At 43.7% G+C, this 20,365-nt stretch overlaps 1 protein-coding gene across 13 annotated transcripts in view; it reads right to left on the bottom strand.

Annotated features, from left to right (window-relative positions):
* Positions 1 to 7,827: 7,827 nt before the first annotated feature.
* Bru3 (CUGBP Elav-like family member bruno 3) overlaps positions 7,828 to 20,365 on the bottom strand; it is a 570,754-nt gene continuing 558,216 nt past the window's right edge. For 10 of the 13 annotated variants that reach the window (XM_076903212.1, XM_076903214.1, XM_076903220.1 and 7 more), the window contains 6 exons: positions 19,725 to 19,892; positions 18,803 to 18,904; positions 15,525 to 15,602; positions 10,814 to 10,972; positions 8,442 to 8,626; positions 7,828 to 8,260 (listed from right to left, as the gene is read on the bottom strand). In XM_076903212.1, the coding sequence (XP_076759327.1) occupies positions 8,499 to 8,626; positions 10,814 to 10,972; positions 15,525 to 15,602; positions 18,803 to 18,904; positions 19,725 to 19,892 (635 nt within the window). In that variant the 3' untranslated portion in view covers positions 7,828 to 8,260; positions 8,442 to 8,498. The remainder of the gene's footprint in view (positions 8,261 to 8,441; positions 8,627 to 10,813; positions 10,973 to 15,524; positions 15,603 to 18,802; positions 18,905 to 19,724; positions 19,893 to 20,365) is intronic. The other 3 variants (XM_076903213.1, XM_076903215.1, XM_076903216.1) reach the window with 3 other exon arrangements.

Genomic DNA, 20,365 nt, shown 5'->3' with positions numbered 1-20,365 from the left:
TTTATTTATTTAGGTTCTCTCTCTCTCTCTCTCTCTCTCTCTCTCTCTCTCGCTCTCTCGCTCGCTCGCTCGCTCGCTCTCTCTTTCTCTCTGTAGTAATTAATTAAGTAACTGCGAGTCTAATTTTAGAATCTCAACTAATCCTCTAGTTTTGCTCCACTTCTTATCTGGCGTACGCGCGCTCATGAGAGTATCGAGGAAAGCAATTACATGGTTCGTTTAGGTCGGATGGAAAAAGGGGGGGTGGTGGTTGGTATCAGAGAACCGAAAGGGCGCAGTAGGAAAGGAAAAGGAAGAACGAGTTTGTGACTCGCCTGACGCTTCTTCGATGATGATTAACGTGATCTCGACGAGTCGTGTACAAAACCGCCCCCCGTTCCTTTCGCGTTCGACACGACACGAAACGAAGAGGTTCCCCGATCCCGTCGTCCGTTTTCTCACCTCGAAATCAACGTTTACTTTACGTAACAAACTATAATAAATAAATAAATATGTACATATATATGTATATGTAACGTAAAATAAAGTATATACATATATGTTTTTTTTTCTTTATGCTCGTTTAAACGAATGAACATTTGTATCGTTTGATATGGCAAACTTTCGTATCGGAATCACGTGGCACGAAGAGCGCGAGGTACACGCGGACCCTCGTCGAGATCCTGACGACAATGACGTCCACGGAATTCGTGTCTCGAAATTTGTAAGTCTTTAACGATCGCGCTTAAAATCTACGGTGAGACCTAGTTTAAATAGTTTCTAGTTTGTCTAGTTTAAATATATTCATATTATAGATAAAGATAATACGATTACACCTTGAATGCTTAGCCCCGCTCGCCTCCCGTTATTCGTAACGTGTGTTACAGCTCACGTGAATGTTACGTACGTGTGAGTGTACGCGGAGGCCACGCGCGAATGCATGTATACGTGTGTATTTTACGTGTGTTTTACGTGTTAGCAATTAGTTGTAGACTCCCTTTCCTCCACTTCTTCTTCTTCTTCTTCTTCTTCTTTTTTTTTATCTTTTTTGTTTTTTCACTTCCCCTCGCCTCCTCCCTTCTAGTGTAGGTATATTTCTGATGTGTAAACAATGTAAACGTGTATTTATTTTGTTGCTAGTTCTTTACAAGTTATGCAAATAATTGCAAAAACATACCCTGTTTCCTAGTATCACCGACACCACGGCTACCGGATATCAGGTCGCGGCGCGCGTGACTTGAATCCAATGTAATTCCACGTAAAATTTTTGGATCGATGACGCGGTATAGCAGTGTCGAGAGGGTTGATAATTTTGGTTGTTTGTGTGCAAGTACGGTGGTAAACGCTAGTATGTTCATATGAGATGTGTGTGTCCTGTGTGTTCGATCGTTTCATTATCGCTAAAGTTAGTATAATATTTTTTGAGAGTAGAGGATATCTCATTCCCGTTTTTCCCCATCGAACCTCCACGCGTGTCCCCGTGGCTACCATAAAAATTCCAGGAAATTTTGTATTCCAAAGATAAGTCACGATTGGCTGTTGCGATAGTGGTCGTATCGTACGAATAAAACCGGTGGGGGACACGGCCAATAGTGCGCAGCCCCGCGTCCCCCGCTTTAATCCCTTTTCCCTCTCGTTCGTCTTACAAGTTTTCCATGCAATTTTTCTGGCTGACAAAGACCATCGGGCAACGACGACCACACGCGAGCATCGGTTCTGCGTTGGAACGGAAATCGTGGTTCGAGGATTCTCGTCGAAACGGATAGTCTTAGTGTCCGGTGAAACTGCGACGAGCGAGAATTAGTTCGATACTCGAGTGCGTCGCCACGACGCTTGGATTTCCCGCGAGCACGTCGCTTCCCGAGCGGAATACGGAACATTTAATTTGCGAGCAGCGAATTCGTCTCAGCATTACATCACATCATGTAAAAATAAATTCGAAGCTGATCCTCACAGATTACTATTATCATTTATTTTCTTCTTGTCCTTAGAGTTAAGAATATTCTTCATTTTTTTTTTTTCTTTTTTATTCTGCTTCCTCCTCTCCCCTTAAGTCTCATTTATATCATAGCAAGATGCATACTACTTCGGTTGTAGTAAAAACTTTGTTGGATAAAATAGTTATATTTTTTTTTGTTTTGTTTACAATTGTCGTTACCTTCGTATTTATACATTTATGTATATGTATACATTTATATTTATATGAATTTTTATATTTATATATATATATATATAGCTATTATTAGGGTATTTTTATTAGGGCAACTTGAGTGGCCCTTGATATTTGCTATTAGTACTGTTAAACATTAAAAAGCTTAGATCGTAGTGATATTATCAGTTGGTACTTGCATACAAGCTTTTACCAGTATACGTGTCTTTCTCTCTTCCCTTCTCCCTTCCTTTGTATCTGTGTTCGCGCGCGTGCGCATCGATCTACTACGCGTGTGTGTGTGTGTCTGTGCATGCGTCCCTATACGTAATTACTTTGGCGACCTAGCCTCCCTTTCTTCTCTTCCTATATCGCACCGTACGATTACACGTGCGCGTATAATTTGTTGAACGCAAGGGCTACGGTCAAACGAACCGGATACGAAAAAGAATGGGTAACGCGACATTGGGGGTGTGTTTCGTGTGTAAAGTACCGAGAACAGAGCCTGGCGATTGTTCGTAACGTGAGACGGTGTGCTGTAAAATGCGAACGGTTAGCAGAGTGTCGCGTTGTTGAACGATTTCGGAAATAAGGGGTCGCGATTTGCGAATCAGCAATACCAGTTGGCTGTGTCGGCGCGTTACGTTTGTCAGACTTGCCGGACGAAAGAAAACGAACGCGATAGGAGGGGTTGTGTGTATGTGTGTGTGTGTGTGTGTGTGTGTGTGTGTGTGTCTGTTCACTGTACGCTTACTAATAGCGATGCGACGAGTTTGAATAGTTTTAATGCTGTCTCGAAAATGGAGCGCGTCGATTCGATCTCAGCGGAAAGATGAACGGACCGGTCCGGCGGCGCGGAAAACTCTCGCGGAGCTGCGTCCAGCGGAGTCCCTAATCCGCTCAGGTTTGGCCGTTAATCGTCTTTGCCGGGCGTGTACCGAGGGACGTGCACAATGCCATGAGAAATGAAACAGGTTGCACCGGTGTGCTGGATCTTCCTGTAGACTGCGCGCCGTCTAATGCATCAAGCGGGTGAAGACGGACACGCGCGCGATGCACGCATCCCCTAATTCTGTTTACGCTTGCGCCGCGCCGCGCTGGCTGCTGCGATTCGATCAACACGTGCGTACGAAACGCTTTCCGATCACGATTGCTCTTATGGTCCGTGATTGGACCTCGGATTAGCAAACATATGGTTGCATTAATATGTAGTCCCATCTCTTACGTTTACCATTACCTTCGTGAACACATATTTCGAATCAGTTTGGTTAGCAAATTTGATTAACGAACGGTCACATCTGTTCTACGTGTCCCCAGAATTTCATCCGATTCCCGATCCTCTCTCTCGCTCTTTCTCTCTGTTTCTCTCTCTTTCTCTACTGTTGTACGTTCCTCGAAAGACGATCGCGCGAGCAATTTCCACGGGGATTCTTTTACGCGACGCGTAAGGGGTAGTCGGGGCGTCCTCGTCGAGACGTCGCTTTCCTGAAACCCTCGAAATATTCCATCGTTTCGGCAGCCCCCCCTTTTAAACGTGCACCGGTACAACGTGGCAAAAGTTTCCCTCGCTCTCACGGTGGCGTCACGCTTCTTCACCATCACGAATCCACGCCACGCTTTCGATACATCGGTCTATACATATATACATACATACATATAGTACGTGTATATAGAAATATATATATATATTTATGTATATATGTCCCTAGACGAATTTAGCATTGCTAAAACTGACAAGAATATATACGTATATACGTTTATCGCGTACTATAAATTATGCATAGTCTTACGTAGTACTGTTTTCTTTATCGTTATTATAGTTATTGTTACTGTTATTATTATTAGTGTTAATGTTATTAGTATTATTATTATTTTTTATTATTATTATTATTACTATTACTATTTATTTATTAGTATTAATTGTTATTTTTTTTCTTTTATGTATATATATATATGTATAGTGTAATAATATTTCATGTCATCAATAACTAGCAAGCCGTTCGAGCTCGTCAGAGGAGAGGGATTTTTTTTATAACGCGTCCTCTCTCCCTTCGATTTAGTTCGGTAAGTACTGACTTGTACGCGGCACCGCGTTCGCATACGCGTATGCACCACGCTCTCTCTCTCTCTCTCTCTCTCTCTCTCTCTCTCTCTCTCTCTCTCTCTCTCTCTCTCTCTCTCTCTCTCTCGCTCTCTCTCGCATTAACTATCGTGTATTAATTTGCGTACGCGTATGTATAAGTGAAGTTTTGCAATAGTGCTCGCACGTGATTCGTTTCTGTGCGAGTGTACGAACAGGCGATAACTTTTTACGAACCGGTGGTAAAGCAACGGGAAGGGTTGCCTGCCCCTAAACTATATAAGTACATTATTTATATGTTGCATACGCATATACATAAATAAATATATCGGCAGACGGTTACACGTACATATAGAATACACGTAGACGCGCGCCTGTATATTTATCTATGTATCCATGTACTCGTTTGTAGCATTCATTTCGAATAGGGTATAAATTTCAGATAGCTTTTAGTCGTGTCATAAATCGCGCCAGACTATAGAGCCGGTCCACCCATTCCCTGTCCATTGAAATAATAATATATTATTTCATGTTGATTTAGCTAAACTATAATAATTTACTAAGTCTCTAGTTTCTTTCAATCAATCATTATATATATATATATATATATATAATTATATATATATATAATTTATTTATTCATTCATTTATTTATTTATTCATTCATTTTATTTATATTATATTTCATATTTATAGTATTTCTATTTATATATTTATATATATATATACTTTTGTTTTAATAATTCATATTTATATATTTATATAGAATAGTTGTTGGTACTTTGGTTGATTATTTCTGCTAGATCAGAGTTTTCTTCTCCGTTCCATCGCTCGCCTGCACTAGTTATCTCTAGCGTACATTATGTACTCTTGGTTTCGTTCTAATCGACCCACCACCCATCGTCGCTACGTGTCGATCCCACCGTCGCTGCTTCCTTCGCCTGGCAATTATCCTCTGCCCAGACCACCGTGGATTTACACGAGAGAAGCTCGCGCTGACGACTCCTCATGACCCGACCGGGCATCGCTCGTTAAATGTCCGAGTGTTTTATTTATCGCGCGTTAAAAAAATATTCAACGTCCACGTGGGTTAACGTGCGTCTGCCTTTTGCACATCAGTAGGCACAAATTCTGCGAACTCATACCAACGTAACTACTGCGTGTGTGTGTACGATCTGCTCGATGCAAACAATTTTTCTGACGAGAGACGTCTTTGCGGTTCGTTCGTCGAGCGGGTGAGTAAATGAATCCGCGGTAGGCAAGCAACGCCAACGAAAAGAAGAAACGAAGGAACCGTTTTCAAGCATACTGAGAACAACGAAACACGCCAACCGTCCTAATGGTAACGTCTCGCCTGTACAACGATAACCTCTAACGTAACGTAACGCTCTAAATAATTAGGAAGAAACGATGATGATGGTCGATCGTAAATTCCAGGAACAATCTACTTTCATCATTCCGTCGCTACACAGCTAAAAAAAAACTATCCCAAGGGAAAGAAACAAATTGCACTTTGGTTCGCGTCGAAACCTCGAGGGAGGTTCGAGTACTTTACCCCTAAACATTTATTTAAATACACATTCGTTCGGTTCGCTAAGGAAAAGACTAGAGAGAACACCTCAACCATCAAGAAAAGATTGCCTAACGTAAATAGTAAAAATAAATATCTCAACAAAGAAGAATGTAGAAAGAAAAAAACACGTTCGATAGTCGAATATAATAATCGCAACACCCCCATCCGGTATACAGATGATCTCGGATAAAAATGACTAGACGTAGACTAGGTAAACGAAACGAAAGAAAATGCGTAAAGCTCTTTGCGTTCAGCTGGTTCAGACGATCCAGTGTCCCTTTCGCGTCCACCCCCCTGGCGCGTTCCGATTCTATCGTCGGAACCGGACAGACAACTTCCGCCACGCGCGGGGGTTATTACGTGCGATCGATCTTGTCAAACGTCGTCGTTTTGCCTCTGTCGTCTTTGCCCCTTTTGTTACTTTTGTTTTGTTCGGATAATCACAGCCTGGTTGACATTTCGCGGGCGATGCGTGACCGGTCAGTCAGACGAGAGAACGGCGTGTTCGAATCGGTCGAGCCGTGAGAACGAACAGCACACGAGGATCCTTGACCTGATTCGGATGCGCGAAGCGTGGCGATCGGACCATCCGTGCCGATCCCCCCGTTCGAAAAGGAACCCCGATGGATATATAGATAGTTGTCGGCCGGAAATTCGCGCGCACCATTTACCACTTAACGATTAACCGTAGTCAATAATCGTGACCGTAATCAATAATGATGATGATAATAAGGGGGTTAATAAGGATAATTGTGTCGCGCGCTCGCCGCGCGGACGAGCGCCGTGGCGCTGGCGAACGGACCTCGAAATGACTCCCACTTTGACACGGCGCTAACGATCCCTTTAAATGTCCTCCCTATATAAAACCTACGGTGTGTCACGTGTTTATGCGTTTAACAACCTTAACGTAAAGAAGAACCGACTCGCCCGTCGAGCGTGCGCGGGTCAACGAGACCGACTCTACGGTAGCTCGTGTCGGTTTTACACATACAATGTAAAAGATGTAGTTTGTATCACTGTGTACAGAGAGAGAGATGTATATGTGCGTGTCGGGTGCGTGTTATGTGCGTGTATATTACAAGTGTTATCCCGTGTGTACGCGTGTACTCTGTCTCTGGCCCAACCCTCTGTGTTCCTGTACCGTGAAACGCGTGTGAACGTGTGTGTCTCGCGTGTGTTCGTGTTGTTGGTTCGTACATAGTTGCGGTATTTTTTTCGTTTTTTTTTTTTAGAAAGAGTTTCACTTTTTTTTTTTTGTTTTCTTTTCTTTTTAGACGTTGCGTGAGACGAGCACCCTGTATACGTGATTGACAAAATTTGCGTTAGGAGAGACCGCGAGCACTGTGCCGCGTCGGTCTTGTCCGTAGATCGATAAACATATTATATAGAAACGACCCTTAACGATGCCGGTCGCATCGGTACTTAAAACGTTTAATCACGCGTTCACAAGCCGAACCTGGGACCACCCCTTTTTGTCGGAATCGACGGTTCAGTTACGTTCGGAACTAAACGGAGTCTGGTGAACTTGTCCGCGGCTGAAACGATAATCAAATCGAACCGATACCCGAACTCGTGTTTCCTAAGAATTTCAATAGGTACTTTCCTTCGTATTCTATGGGTCGAATCGCGGTAATAGTTAACTTTTTTTAACAGTCGGTCGGCTATAAACGCCATGCCGTTTCGTCAGGAACTAAGAGTATTCTTTGGTTACTGCTGTAAAGTCACCCGTCTTGAACGTTCATTGTGATTATCAAACTATGTTTAAGAGTTAGCGTGTTGTCGGAACGATAATCTGTCGTCGAGAGACAAACAGGCTCCCGAGTCTACTTCCCGGATGCTGGGATCGTCAAATCGTGCTAGGATGTCTTAGTCGAAAGACACGTATCAAAAGCTCCCGTTTTTTTCTTTCTCTCTCTCTCTCTCTCTCTCTCTCTCTCTCTCTCTCTCTCTTCGTCCTCGTCTTCTTCGCTTTTTTTTTTTAGTTTTTATTTTTTTTTCTTTTAAAGGTATCCGTTGTTTTCTCCTTTTTTTCACTGTTTTCTTTTTGATACGATTCTTCTTTTTTTTTGGCAGTAGGGATCGAGAGTGAAGAACGGAAAAATGTATAAAATAGAATAAGAAACGGGGAGTACAAAGAAGGGGGTGAAAATAGATCGACGCGTTCCGTTCTTAAAGGTGTTTCGGGATTTGCAATATCCGAGCATCCGTGAAATATTTTGAAGCGTGAATCCTACTCGCGTTTTGGTTTCTCGGACTGGGTTCAACGCTGGACAACCAATGTTTCATTAGTAATCAGCCTCTTCGTCCTCGCCGCGTGGCCGCCGGCGAAGTCACTCTACTGACTTCTAATTTTTATCTTCTAATTAATTATCTAACTAGTATACTAGGTTATTATATAGTGGAGAGCGTTGTAACGGTGATTCAAACTCATCACTTCTGACCGTCGAGCGTTCAATAAGCCCGTGTTCTTGTACGACATCTGCAATTAGAAATGGTCGGTGCTATTCAGTTCATCGGTATTTGACAAGTAAATTGTTCGTTACACGTATGAGGAAGCAGGCACTGATCCTCTTTCTTTTTTTTTTTTTTTTTTTTTTTAAGTTAAACGTGGATAACAATTTTCTAGTAAGAAGACGTACGAGAGTTTGCGAAAAACTTACTCTGTAGGTTATGATGTAGGGTGCGTATCGTCCAGTTTCTCTAAGCTAGGACTTTGGTTAGTATGGCCGGCTTGCGTCCTTGGGCCTCTTTAACTGGACTTTTAAACGCTTCATCCCTATCTGAAAGCCGTTCATCGCTTGAATTGCTGTTTGCGCGCTCGCTGGATTGTCGAACGACACGAAACCTGAAAAAATCGAACGGTAAATACTCTAATCAATAATGGAACGGAGTTTTTCATCCATCGATCGTGGGTGTTTGTACGAAACGAAGATTAATTCGAAATTTTCAAATAGACTTAGCAAAAAGTTAATTTTCATCATCGAATCGAATGAACTCTACAATCGTGATTGCTCGTTTCCAAAATTGACAACGTTCACGCGATATTGTCTAGAATTCCAATAAAGAGTGTCAGTTTCGTCCCGTAATTTTTTCTACTTAGAGTTAAACATTAACGTTTCGAAGAATCGTGCAAAATGAACAATCAAGCTAAGCTTTCATCCTTGTACATTTATGTTGCTATTCTAGGTTGGATCTTCTTGCTGTGTACGTCTCTCAAAATTAAGTGGATCGTTTTACTTTCGCGCTAACATCGAATAGTAACGTTTAACATTTACTAACAGAACGAAATATTTATTTTCTTGGCATAATAATATCATCGTGTAGCCTCGTCGAGACAATATAAATACCTATTAGCATGGTGTTTAGTCCTAACACCGTTAGAAAACCAGAACCTTCATCGAAATTGTATAATGCTTAATGTTCTAGTTCGATTTTCTCGCAAGCTTAAATCTTTAAGAGCAGTTCATCAAGCATCTGCTCGATCGATTTTTAGAGAACGCATCCCACTCTCGCATCGCAGGAAGAATGGAATAATAAAGAGCAGAATAAATACAAAGTAAATAAGAAAAAAGTGAAAATTCGATAGCAAGAAAAGAGATACAACACTATCTACATGTGCTACGAGAATCTATCCAGCGGTTGACCTGAAATTATTCTCGACCTCGGGTTATAAAATCGGTTATGGTATTCCCCGACTTACGATGAAAACTGGAAGTTGAATATCGTCACCTGAGGGCATCGGATTATCGCAAAAGGCTACTCACGGGGTAACCAGTGATTTAGATTAGCTGATTCGCCGCGAGGAATAAAAAGTTTTCTGCGAAAGGGGGCCTCGGTATTATCAAAGTTTTATCGAGAATGAGAGAAAGGAGGATAGGGACAGAGATAGAGAGAAAGAGGAAGAGAGAGGGTGCACGATAACGAAGCTCTTAACAACAGAAGCGCCGCTGAAAGGTCATCAGGGCCCTTCCAGTTTAAGCCAATTTTGACCATTAGCCCCGATCCAATTTTAGTTTTGCCATCATGGCGGCCTACTGCCTGACCAATCGCGGTTGTTCATCGCTCGACGACCACTGCTTTTACTCGGAGTTCGTAAATTACTCTTACTAGGTGACTGAAGAGGTTTTAACCCTCCCCAGATAGAAAAGACTCCCTTTTGCTCTTTTCTTTTCCAACAATTCTGCCCTTTGCTAAATTTTTAAGAACCTCAGAAGACTATTACGATTCGTTACGTTTACATGTAACGATGCAAGTGGAATGAACGAAGAGGAAATTTTATAAAATAAAAACTGCAAAATGAAACTGAAACTTTGAAACGATGAAAATATGCCACATCACGAGTAGACGATTTTAGCCAACCTATGCAACAAAATCGAAAGCGATTTTTAATTATATTTTTGCCATTCTACGTTATCTTTATAATTATAAAAGCGTTTAACAAGGGCAGTTTCGATCGAGAGAGAATCCTAAAACCTTCATCCCTGTGTGGTGGGGATCAGAATACACCCACAGTATCCTCTGCTTGTCGTAAAAGGCGACTAATAGGGGGAAGAAAGGGTTAAAGAAGATGCAGAGAAGAGTAACGAATTTTAGTTAAGAAAAAGAATAATATATGCAAAGATATCGAGAGAAAGTTTTTCGTTGAGCAAGATAAGAGCATTACGCTCTTCCAAACGCCATTTACTGGCATTAAAAAATCCAGTAGAGAATATTAAACCGTAACCTAGAATGTTCACCGTACACTGACTGTAATTACACTGCTAGGAATACTTGAAGAAGCTCGTTTGAACAATCGAATGTCGAAACGTATGTACCAGCATCGATCGTCATTGTAAATCACAGCGGAAACGAGGTGGAAGAATCATTTCCATCGCGTGGGTTTCGTTGTTCAGCCAAAAAAAGTGGCCTCAGCTAACTATCCTACCTTTCGAAGATCACAGCGTCGGTTTCTCTCTACCTGTTTAGCGGCCGTTCTTTCTCCCATTCTTCCGGGCCACTCTTGACGTGTTTTTCGTGGCAGTGGCATACTTACCGAAGCATTTACTCTGGTTGGTGGCCCGGTCGATGAAAACCTTGGAGGATATGACGTTGCCAAACGGGATGAACATCTGCATTAGCTCACTGTCACCGAACTCCTGAGGCAGGTGGTAGATGAACAGGTTGCAGCCTTCGGGTCCTGAGAGAGAGCATCCTACCATATAAATCAGAGCACATCTAAACATCTAAACTTGAAGTATAATACTCAAGTTATAGAATGTTAGTTCTGGATGAGTTTCGTTCTTCGCAAGAATAATGATTTCGACGCGGACAGGAGAGCACACATTGCTCTCTCCCTCTCTCTCTCTTCGTTCTTCCCGATTCCCGACTGGATTCGCGTATTCGCTTTTTCTTTCGTTTCTGTATGTTTTTTTCTTTTTCTCTTTTTTCTTTCGTTTTCTCGTTTACTTTTACTTTCATTTTTTTTTTTTTCTTTGATGAATGAAGATGAAGATACGTGATCGGCACTCGATGACAATCTGATTTCTCTCTCGTCGCACGGAAATACAGGGGATGATAACAGATGGTGAACAGTTACTCAATGAATCGCGTGGCAGGAGGCACGGGGAGGACGATCGGGCCACGTGGGATGCAAATATGGCGAGAGAATGAAGGGGATGAGGAGAGTGGAGGGCGGAGATGGGGGGAAATATGAAGGCCTAGATATAAGGAAATTGATGTGGGGAGGGCGGAGGGGATGGTGCGATGCTGTCGACGAAGAGAGTAATGATTAGAATGTCACGGCAATGATTTTCCGCGGTTCAAGTAACGTTGAGTATTTATACTTTCAAATATACAAACACACAACACTAGGAGTCACAACACAATGACGAGCGAGGTGAAGGGTAGTTCAAATGAATGCAAATGGATATAAGGACAGTGATGATGCTGATTACGATGGTGCGATACTTTACACGAGACCGTCAGACATGTCGATCCGCCGCCATATTGCGATCACTTCGACTCGTTCTGCGAGTCGTGGAAAAGTTGAATAACAGTCGCGAGCGAAAACTCGCTAAATAATGCGTCCATTTAATTCAAGGAACCAAATGTAAACGATATTCTTCTCTGAAGATGGTGGAAAATACGAATCGCTCGAATATCGTCGAATGTAATTTTCAATTATAATTAGGGACGATTCGTCGCGTACATTTGTCAAAGTTCACTCGAGTCTCGAGCGTTACGCGCGATTCCTTCTGCGATTTAATCCGAGTGCTTCCATTGGACAACGAAAAATTGTTCCACCCGTACTTTGTGTCCGTCGCGTGAGATATAAAGACGTTGGCGATTAATACGGCCGTGGAAGAAAGTCTAATGGAAGAAGCGAGGCGAGGGGTCGAAATAACGAGAGTCCAAATAAGGATTTAGCTAATTTCACTGAACTTTATAATTCCGACGTCAATTAGCGGCGATTATGACCGTGGAAAATTCAACTCTCTTCGGCTGCGTTCCTCTCGGCTAACAGACGCATTTAAGTAATGAGATGGCTGCCACTCAACTTTTAGGACGCCACTCGTCGCGACTCGTCCGTTCCACGGCGAGATTTGCCCCTTTTGTCGCTTCCACGCCTTTGCGAACGAACGCCACCGTGTCGAATTACTGCGAAGGGTGTAATTGTTCGTTTCCAGTTCCGAGGCCGATTAGGGGTCTCGTTCAATTTCTAGCTCAAAGTGAATCGCGCCTCTCTATCTGGCAATTTCAAAACGAATTGAAAGTGAATCGAATTAAAGGAGACGCTTTCTACTGCAAAGTGTCATATCGATGCTGAAGAAATTCGTCGAATTTATTGAAGAATCTCTACGATTTAAAATTCAACGTTGGAATACGAAAATTTGCTACTTCACGTTGAAGTGCCTCGCGAGTATTCAAGATACGAGATGGTCGTGGCGAACGCGATTATTTTCCAGCGTTTTTCCAACGCGCAACGAGACGTGTCTTGCGGTTTACGCGGAAAGTGACGAATGTTCTCTCTTTCGCGAGCCCCGATTTCGCCTCCGTGTAATAACTCGATCGTAGTTGTCACGTGAAACCCAAATTAGAGCCGGTGTCGACGGGTTTCCGGTTCCGACGGAGGGGTAGAAAGGAGGAGGAACTGCCGGTGGACGCCGGAATCACGAAGAACGAGCCGTAAATTTAACCACGTCGCCGTGCCACGCGATCGTTGATGCTGAAATTGGTTTTCGACTCTCTAATTGGCCCACGCGGCGAGCGTGCACGCGAATTTAATGAAAGCAACACCTCCCGCCGAATCCAACGCCCCGGCTCAAATGTTAAGACGAGCCTGCACCGAGCCTGATAATTGACAATCCCGAAATTCCTTCTACCAGTACGCGAGTCTCCTACCGCATTGTTCCGTGTCATCTTTTTTTATCCGAGTGATTCAAGCTGTTGGACGAATGCTGTGCGGCCACTAATATACCTCGTATCATAGACCAACCAACACTTTGGACATACAAATGTACAGAATGCAGCAAGATGGTTTAGAAAGGAAACGAGAATGGAAAGATTGGTTTATAATGTTAATAAGTGAAGATTGAATTCAATTTTTTCAAAGAGAAAATAAACTTCTTACAAACAAATTTTACCTGCTGCATCCTGTATACACACACAGATAAACGTTCAATGGAAAGAACACATGTGTCGTCTATCCAAATATATGAGACGTTTATTTTGAGAGCGATCTAAGTCCGTTTTTGTTTAAATTGAGATCAGAGATGTATCACGTTGTTTAAGTAAAGTAATAGCAATTATTAAACGGCTCATATAATGATTATATTTACAAAAGAAAATAACTTATTCAACAAAATGTACTCATACTGCAAAATGTTTCTCTAATCTTTTTTATAATCTAAATCAATATTAAAACAAAATGAGGTATATATTCCAATCGTTAAAATAATAGTGATGACATTTAACCTTTACTAAAAGAAACGAACGTACATCTATTATATAGAACTATATATATATATCATTGGTTATATATAATTCTATGCAATTAATACAATATACGACTGATCGTAACGAAAGAGCGACGATTAATGTTGGTTGACAGCGTGACACTGAGCACAGCCAAAAATATCTACATCAAGTGCAATAATGAAAAAAGACACCGATGTAACCGAGAAGATATATAGATACATGTATATGTACGTGGAGTTCCCATGGAACGTTTCGAATGTTCCGACACGACGATCGATGAAGAAAGGAGGGAGACAGGAACACCGAGAACACCTTGTCAGACGTATAAAACATTAAGAACAGATTAAAGAGGCAGAGATGATCGATGAAGCGACAGTAAATAGGAAATTGATATCGATGTCATGCAATGATGACACAGTAAACTATATCGTTCGTCTGGCGTGGCCGTCGCGTTGTCCTTCCATCCGATTACCTTCTCCTTCTTTTCTAACTTCGACGTCCATACCATTCTCTTTGACTCTGAGCGCATTTCAATTTTTTTTATATTTCTTTTCATCCTATCGACTCTATCGTACTTCGATCTGCGTTTGAACACAATTCACCACTATCCGCGAGGCGATAATTATCGTCACTCGAATTACAAACCACGATGCTGATTAGAACGAATCGCGCACAGTGAAAATTGTAACCGTGTCGAAGAAACGCGGCAGCGAAGTCGTCGGATGGATAGCGAGAAAGAGGGACATCGACGAGGCCCGAACGAAGCAGAAAGGAACGCTGTCGCGGTAAACTTCCCATTATCCGACGATGTAACAACGGATCGCCGGCAGGCGTAGCGGCAAAGTAATTAAAACTTTCGTTTTATTTGCATTATCTCATTGTTAGGCGTCGTATATTCTAATAATGGCGAGTTGTTAATTGCAATTAGGCGCTGGGCTCCGCTCGCCCTCGCCCCTTTCTTTCCCGGCCGCTTATCCGCCATCTTCGACCGTCCTGGCTCCTTCTTTCTTTTTTTTTTCTCCTCCTCCTCCTCCTTCCACTCCTCGCTCGCAGCGAGAGATAACGTTAACGAATGATTTGCCCTTTCGCTCGTCCGTTTCACAGGCGACATCGATTTCGATTAATCTCGCTGATTCAATACGAGTCAATCGGCTTAATTAATCGCGACCCCGCCGTCCTCCGGCTCACGGAAGACCGAGCTAAGATTGCACGGGGCGGGAGGGCGAAAAACACGGATTCCTGGCGCGCGGAGAACGCTAAAAGTTCATTCTCTGGTAGTAATTAACGGCACGGAGCTCGACGTGCCGGAGAGGAGACCCGTCTCGTGCAGCTTTCGTACCAGAGAAACTCGGTACAATTCGCGATATTGAAAAGGCGAAATGGGACGGCTACATGGAAATTCATCAACGGTTCTAGGTCATCGTGGTGATTCAACTGTGAAAGAATTGGTAACCGTGCGTGTTGTCGAAATGAAACGACCCTTGGTACCTCTAATCGTGCGTTTTTATCTTTATTACTAATATATTCGTGTACTAATTGATCGCGATTGGAAAGCTGTTTCTTTGGTATCGTCAGAGAAGCTCGTTAGAACGGACGCGTAACGAGTTTTCCACGCGTCCCAGCGCAAATGAAGAGCCCGTTGCGATCGATCGACCGTGTACCTTGCGACGCAATGGCGATGGATAAACTCGTGTCTGAACGTTTGGGACGTGGATCTACAATCTGAGGACTACAATCATTCGTATTTACAGTCAACAGTCAGACGTTGATGAGTGTTTCGTACTTACCTTCCCTCTGCGTGGGTGCCACGGCGGTAATCGGCTGAGGAATAGCTTGAGGAAACTGGCCGTAGACGGCGGGATAAGCTGCGACAGTAACAAATAACAAATACATCATAATGTGTCCACATCTATACACGAAGTGCATGCTGTTCTTATCGTCCCTATCGCGTTTCCGTAAAACGCTGCTTCACTGTGGTCGTCGCTGTTCTTGCGTACCGAAAAACAGTGGGTTGGAACCGCGTTCCGTTCCAAGTATCTGTTTCTCAACGAAACGGACGTTAACACTTTGCATGCGACAGCTTGAAAGTTAGAGAGAATAGAGAAGGAAAATTTGTAAAATGTTTTTTTGCTTTCTTCGTGCTCTAATCAATTTTCAGCCGACTCGATCGAATTCGATCAACGCTCTGCTCTCCAACGGCAAATTGTTATTCCACGGGACGCGACAGTAAATCTAACAAGTGGCGACAATAATACATATAATAAAAGGTGAAGCTACGCAGTCAACGTCAATCGAGTCGATGCGAAATTGTATCATCATCAGCGACGGGTCGAGAAATAATTATCGCGGGACATGGCGTACATTATAATTGCTTGTAACGAACGCGGTGGACGTTGGAAGCGTCAACGTGGCCTCCTCGCGGGATCGAGGCTCGCGTGAGGGATGGGAGGGTGCGAAACGACGATTTGCTCGATGATACAAGTTTTCTCGCTCGAAAGCAAATGAAAACCAACTCGCTGCGCGCAGGAAAAAGTCGCTTTCCACGAGGCTCCGCATTGTACTCGTCGACGGCGTTCTCCTCGACAAGGATATTCGTCTCACAACGTTCTCATCGTCTCGTGGCACTTTTAACACGATACTTTTGTACTTTGCACAACACCCCGTCGGGTATTACCGACATTAGCTGACACGCGATATCGTTTCAAAGTCGCGCGGCGTGCTCCGTTTCGCCTCATTATGCGCGGTGTCCGCTGGCTGCCATTTTCGAAACCGCGTGTGCGCGCCACCCCTAAAAACTACCCCACGATCGTTCGTTCAGGTCGCAGACGTAACTTTATCGCAAGATTGTAAGTGTTTAAAGAAATCTTCTTTTTATTATGGTACAGACTACTCGAACGAAGACATACCTTGGGTATTCGAAAACCTTCGAGTTTACTTTTTATTTAGAAAATTCCTTCAGAAATTTGCAATTTTTTAAATATTCGACTACCTTCGACTAACAACGTGCACGTTCGCTAAATATTTTTTCAAATACCTGGGACGAGTACACGTTTCGAGCCCACGTTAAATCTATGGTCCGCGATAAATAAACGAACGCTTTACCGTACGATATTAGGGGAAAGCAATTATAACAGCATTAATTATATCCCGGCAAATATTTAAAATGCGCGCGATTGATATTTGTCCGGGACGGATAAACGCGGAGCGGAACGGTTAGGGGCCCGTTTCGCGTTCAGCCCAGAAGAGATAAATTCTCGCTTGGAAATTAATTATTTTCGCGCAAACATTGCTTTAATATATTCCGATTGACGTTACGTTACTCGATGTTCCGCTCGATGGTCCAACGTTTGGCGTATAAAATAAATACGCCATCGTACATCGCTCGGTTACCGTTCATCCGGACCAGGCGGATCCGCGGTACATCCGATTGCATTTTTTTTTCCACTTGCCGATCTTTCCGGTCCGCGTGCGTTGGAGAACGCGCAGGAAAAAAGAAATCCTGTCCTCGAGTCTTTGGTGCTGGCGATAACCAGCGATCTGTACGACGTGTAAACGTTCCAGCTTTAAATCTCTACCGATTTCGCGTTCGAGGATAGAAGTAGAAAGACAGACGAACGCTAGAAAAGGGATTTTACTGATTTTCAAATTCGATTATTAATTATTTTTGTGCGATGCGTCAATGTCACTTCGAGGGAGAACTAATGTTAACGAAGAATAAGTAACGCAAGCTTAACGAAAATTTCCATTATCATACTGCTGACAACGAAACACGCGATGCTGCAACGAGACGACGGCAGACCTGAAACATCCCTATTTTCGCGATAAAACAACGGGAACGAGGCGAACTTTCGGGTTGGCGATTTTTGAAAAAAAACATCCCTTTTGTATTTTTCGACGGACGATAATGAGGCGCGGTTATGAGACACGTTGTTACGTAACGTGATTCGAATGCCCCGTTATTAATTTAACCATCGGGACAGAGAATTGATCGCGGCCGGTGCGTTAATTGCTAACGGCGAGCGGAACGAATTGAAGTATAGTTACGTTGGCACGTTGATTATCTCTGAAACGGGATCGTCCATTTTGATGCTGGTTATTGGATTTTAATATCTGCCGGTGCATCGCACTTTGATGTAACACCGTACGAGCCTTCGACATCCTAGCCGACCGCGCGTCGGCGTGTTGTCCGCTTGTTGGAGAACATGCACGGTTCACACGCTTAAGAGTTACAATATATAATGTACACGACGTATATATTTAAACGAACATCGAGATTACACTGCAGCAGCACACCAGAAGCATCATATAACAACACGTTGACGCGACACGACTATATTCATTATAGATATATATGTGTATATATATATATATATATATATATATATATATATATATATATATATATATATATATATGTATATATAGTAGCGACATGAATATACAGGTATATACATACGTATATGTATATATAGAATCCTGGCAACAGCAAAAATAAACACCTGTGTTCTTGTACGTGTCTATACATGTACATGTATATATATTTATATATAAATGTACACATGCGGCCATAGTTGCATGCAACAACCAGAAAAACGCGAACAGCGGAATCGAATTTTTCCGAGTTAAGTGCTCGAGTGCTCGGATAAAAGCGTATTAAAATCGAACGTTCGGATTCATTTGCTTTCGCGTGCTCGAAAATTCGTTTCGCCTGAAATCGTCCCATGAAAACAGCGAGAAGGGACGCGCGTTTCCAGTCACCGGTCCGTCACTTGTTCTACAACGTGGCAAAAAAAAAAAAAAAGAAAAGAACGAGACTTATCGACGAGAAGAGAGTAGCCATTTCGCGAGGTTCTCACCGCGAGATCCGCTGCGTGTTTTCGTTCGTACGCGTACTGGAGAACGCGAGTCGTTCGTTTCGCGTGGTCGTCGTTGGGAGAGGCGCGCTGTGAAACGCGCTCGCTAAACTTCCGGTGGAAAAAGCTCGTCGTCGCAGATATGAAGGCCTGACGGAATCCTCGATAAGACGCGCGTGGGGGAAAAAGTAAATGGCGGAGAAAAAACTTACCGACTCCGGGGTAGGGTTGCATTCCTGGATACGCGGCGGCATGCTGGAGTGCCGCCTCCCCATTGGGCAGCCCTTGTGCTGGAATGGACAGATGGAGGGCATCTACACTTCAGTAAGCTCAGCTCTTATCGGGGACGGACCTATGTCTAGGGCCCCTGTCGCAATACGCGCCGGCCAATCGATATTGCACGGGTATCGCCTGTCCTTCGATCCGTCCACGGTTTAATCTAATTTCCCAGCCACGCGTCCGACGGGACGGGCAGATACAGCCGCCGAGATTTCCGTTCCACGTTGCTCTCGTCTAGAGCTGCGAGGCTGGCGTACACGCGCTGGAAAATCTTGCGCCACGCGGACACCCTTAGGGCTGACGCGGCCGTATAAATTGAAAGTGCGCGGGAGCGTGCAAAATGGAAGCACGCGGGTATCACCGGCTAAATGAACGTTTCATCGAGTCGACGGTTCATCGAATTTTCAACGCGCTGATATATCCTCTCTCGACTCGACGATATTTTTAATTCACGTCGCTACATATCACCAAACTACCATAAAAACATAAAATCGTGCAAAGAAAAAAAAGAAACGAATTAAATTCGAAAGTTCCAAACAAACGCATGTCTCTTCGAAACCAGATACGTTCATCGAGCCCACAGTTCCCTAAAATTTCACGAACCATTCGACAACGTTCGTACAGGAAATAGAAACGCGAGATTCGCGATTAAGAGGCCAGCGCCCTTCGCTGATCCCGCGGTCGAGCGCGGTGGAAGAAAATCGCTGGCTCGCCCTTCCGTCGCGGCGCAAAGAGTCGCGCGGTTTGTATCGTTGGCCTAGGCGAGGTTGCACGGCAAGGCAAAATAATAAAGTCCGACGTCGATTGGCCGGGCATTGCGCAGGGGCGGCACACTGCGCCTGAGTTGATACTCACGTCCCGGATAGGTCTGCGGTATCCCGTTGGTGTAGACACCAGGATCTGAACCTGCTGGTTGACCGTTCGGTGTTTGTGCAGCCATGTTGAAATTGGGCATCGTTGGCGACGGTAACGACGGTATCGCCCCGTTAACCGGCTGCCCTGTACCGGTACCTACGAGCAAACCTGATCAGTACACACCGGTTACCCTCTTGCTCTTACAACACCGAGCTCACAGTCACCCCCTATCGCAGCGCGCGCGCGACACTCGGACCCGGGAGTGGTCTCGCGCTTAGCTAGTTGCCCTCTGTACATCCTGTCAACCGATTTACGGTCTATATTTACGGGTATATACGGTATAATTGGAAGGACGTCAGAGCTGGTTTGCAGATGATCCGTGCGGACCGCGTATCGCGTTTCACCTGCACCCTGGGATCACCCCGGATATCGATTCGATTTTCGAGCTAATAAACGAAACTGCTTGGGAAACGGTCGAGTTAATGATATAGGTGTCTATACGGTTGATCGGCTGACTGTTTTCTTAGGATGATTAGAAGATCGATTCGAAACTGCAGGTTTGGTTGGTACTCGTTGTACTGGTCAACGTCTACTTCGATTAATGCATTCATCAGTATGCAACGTAAACGTGAGTTTAGTAC

The sequence above is a fragment of the Xylocopa sonorina genome, chromosome 10, assembly GCF_050948175.1.
Source record: "Xylocopa sonorina isolate GNS202 chromosome 10, iyXylSono1_principal, whole genome shotgun sequence".
In the NCBI taxonomy this organism is placed as follows: Eukaryota; Metazoa; Arthropoda; class Insecta; order Hymenoptera; family Apidae; genus Xylocopa; species Xylocopa sonorina.
The sequence above is the reverse complement of the archived record's forward strand: the minus strand, read 5'-3'. Positions and strand labels throughout refer to the sequence as shown.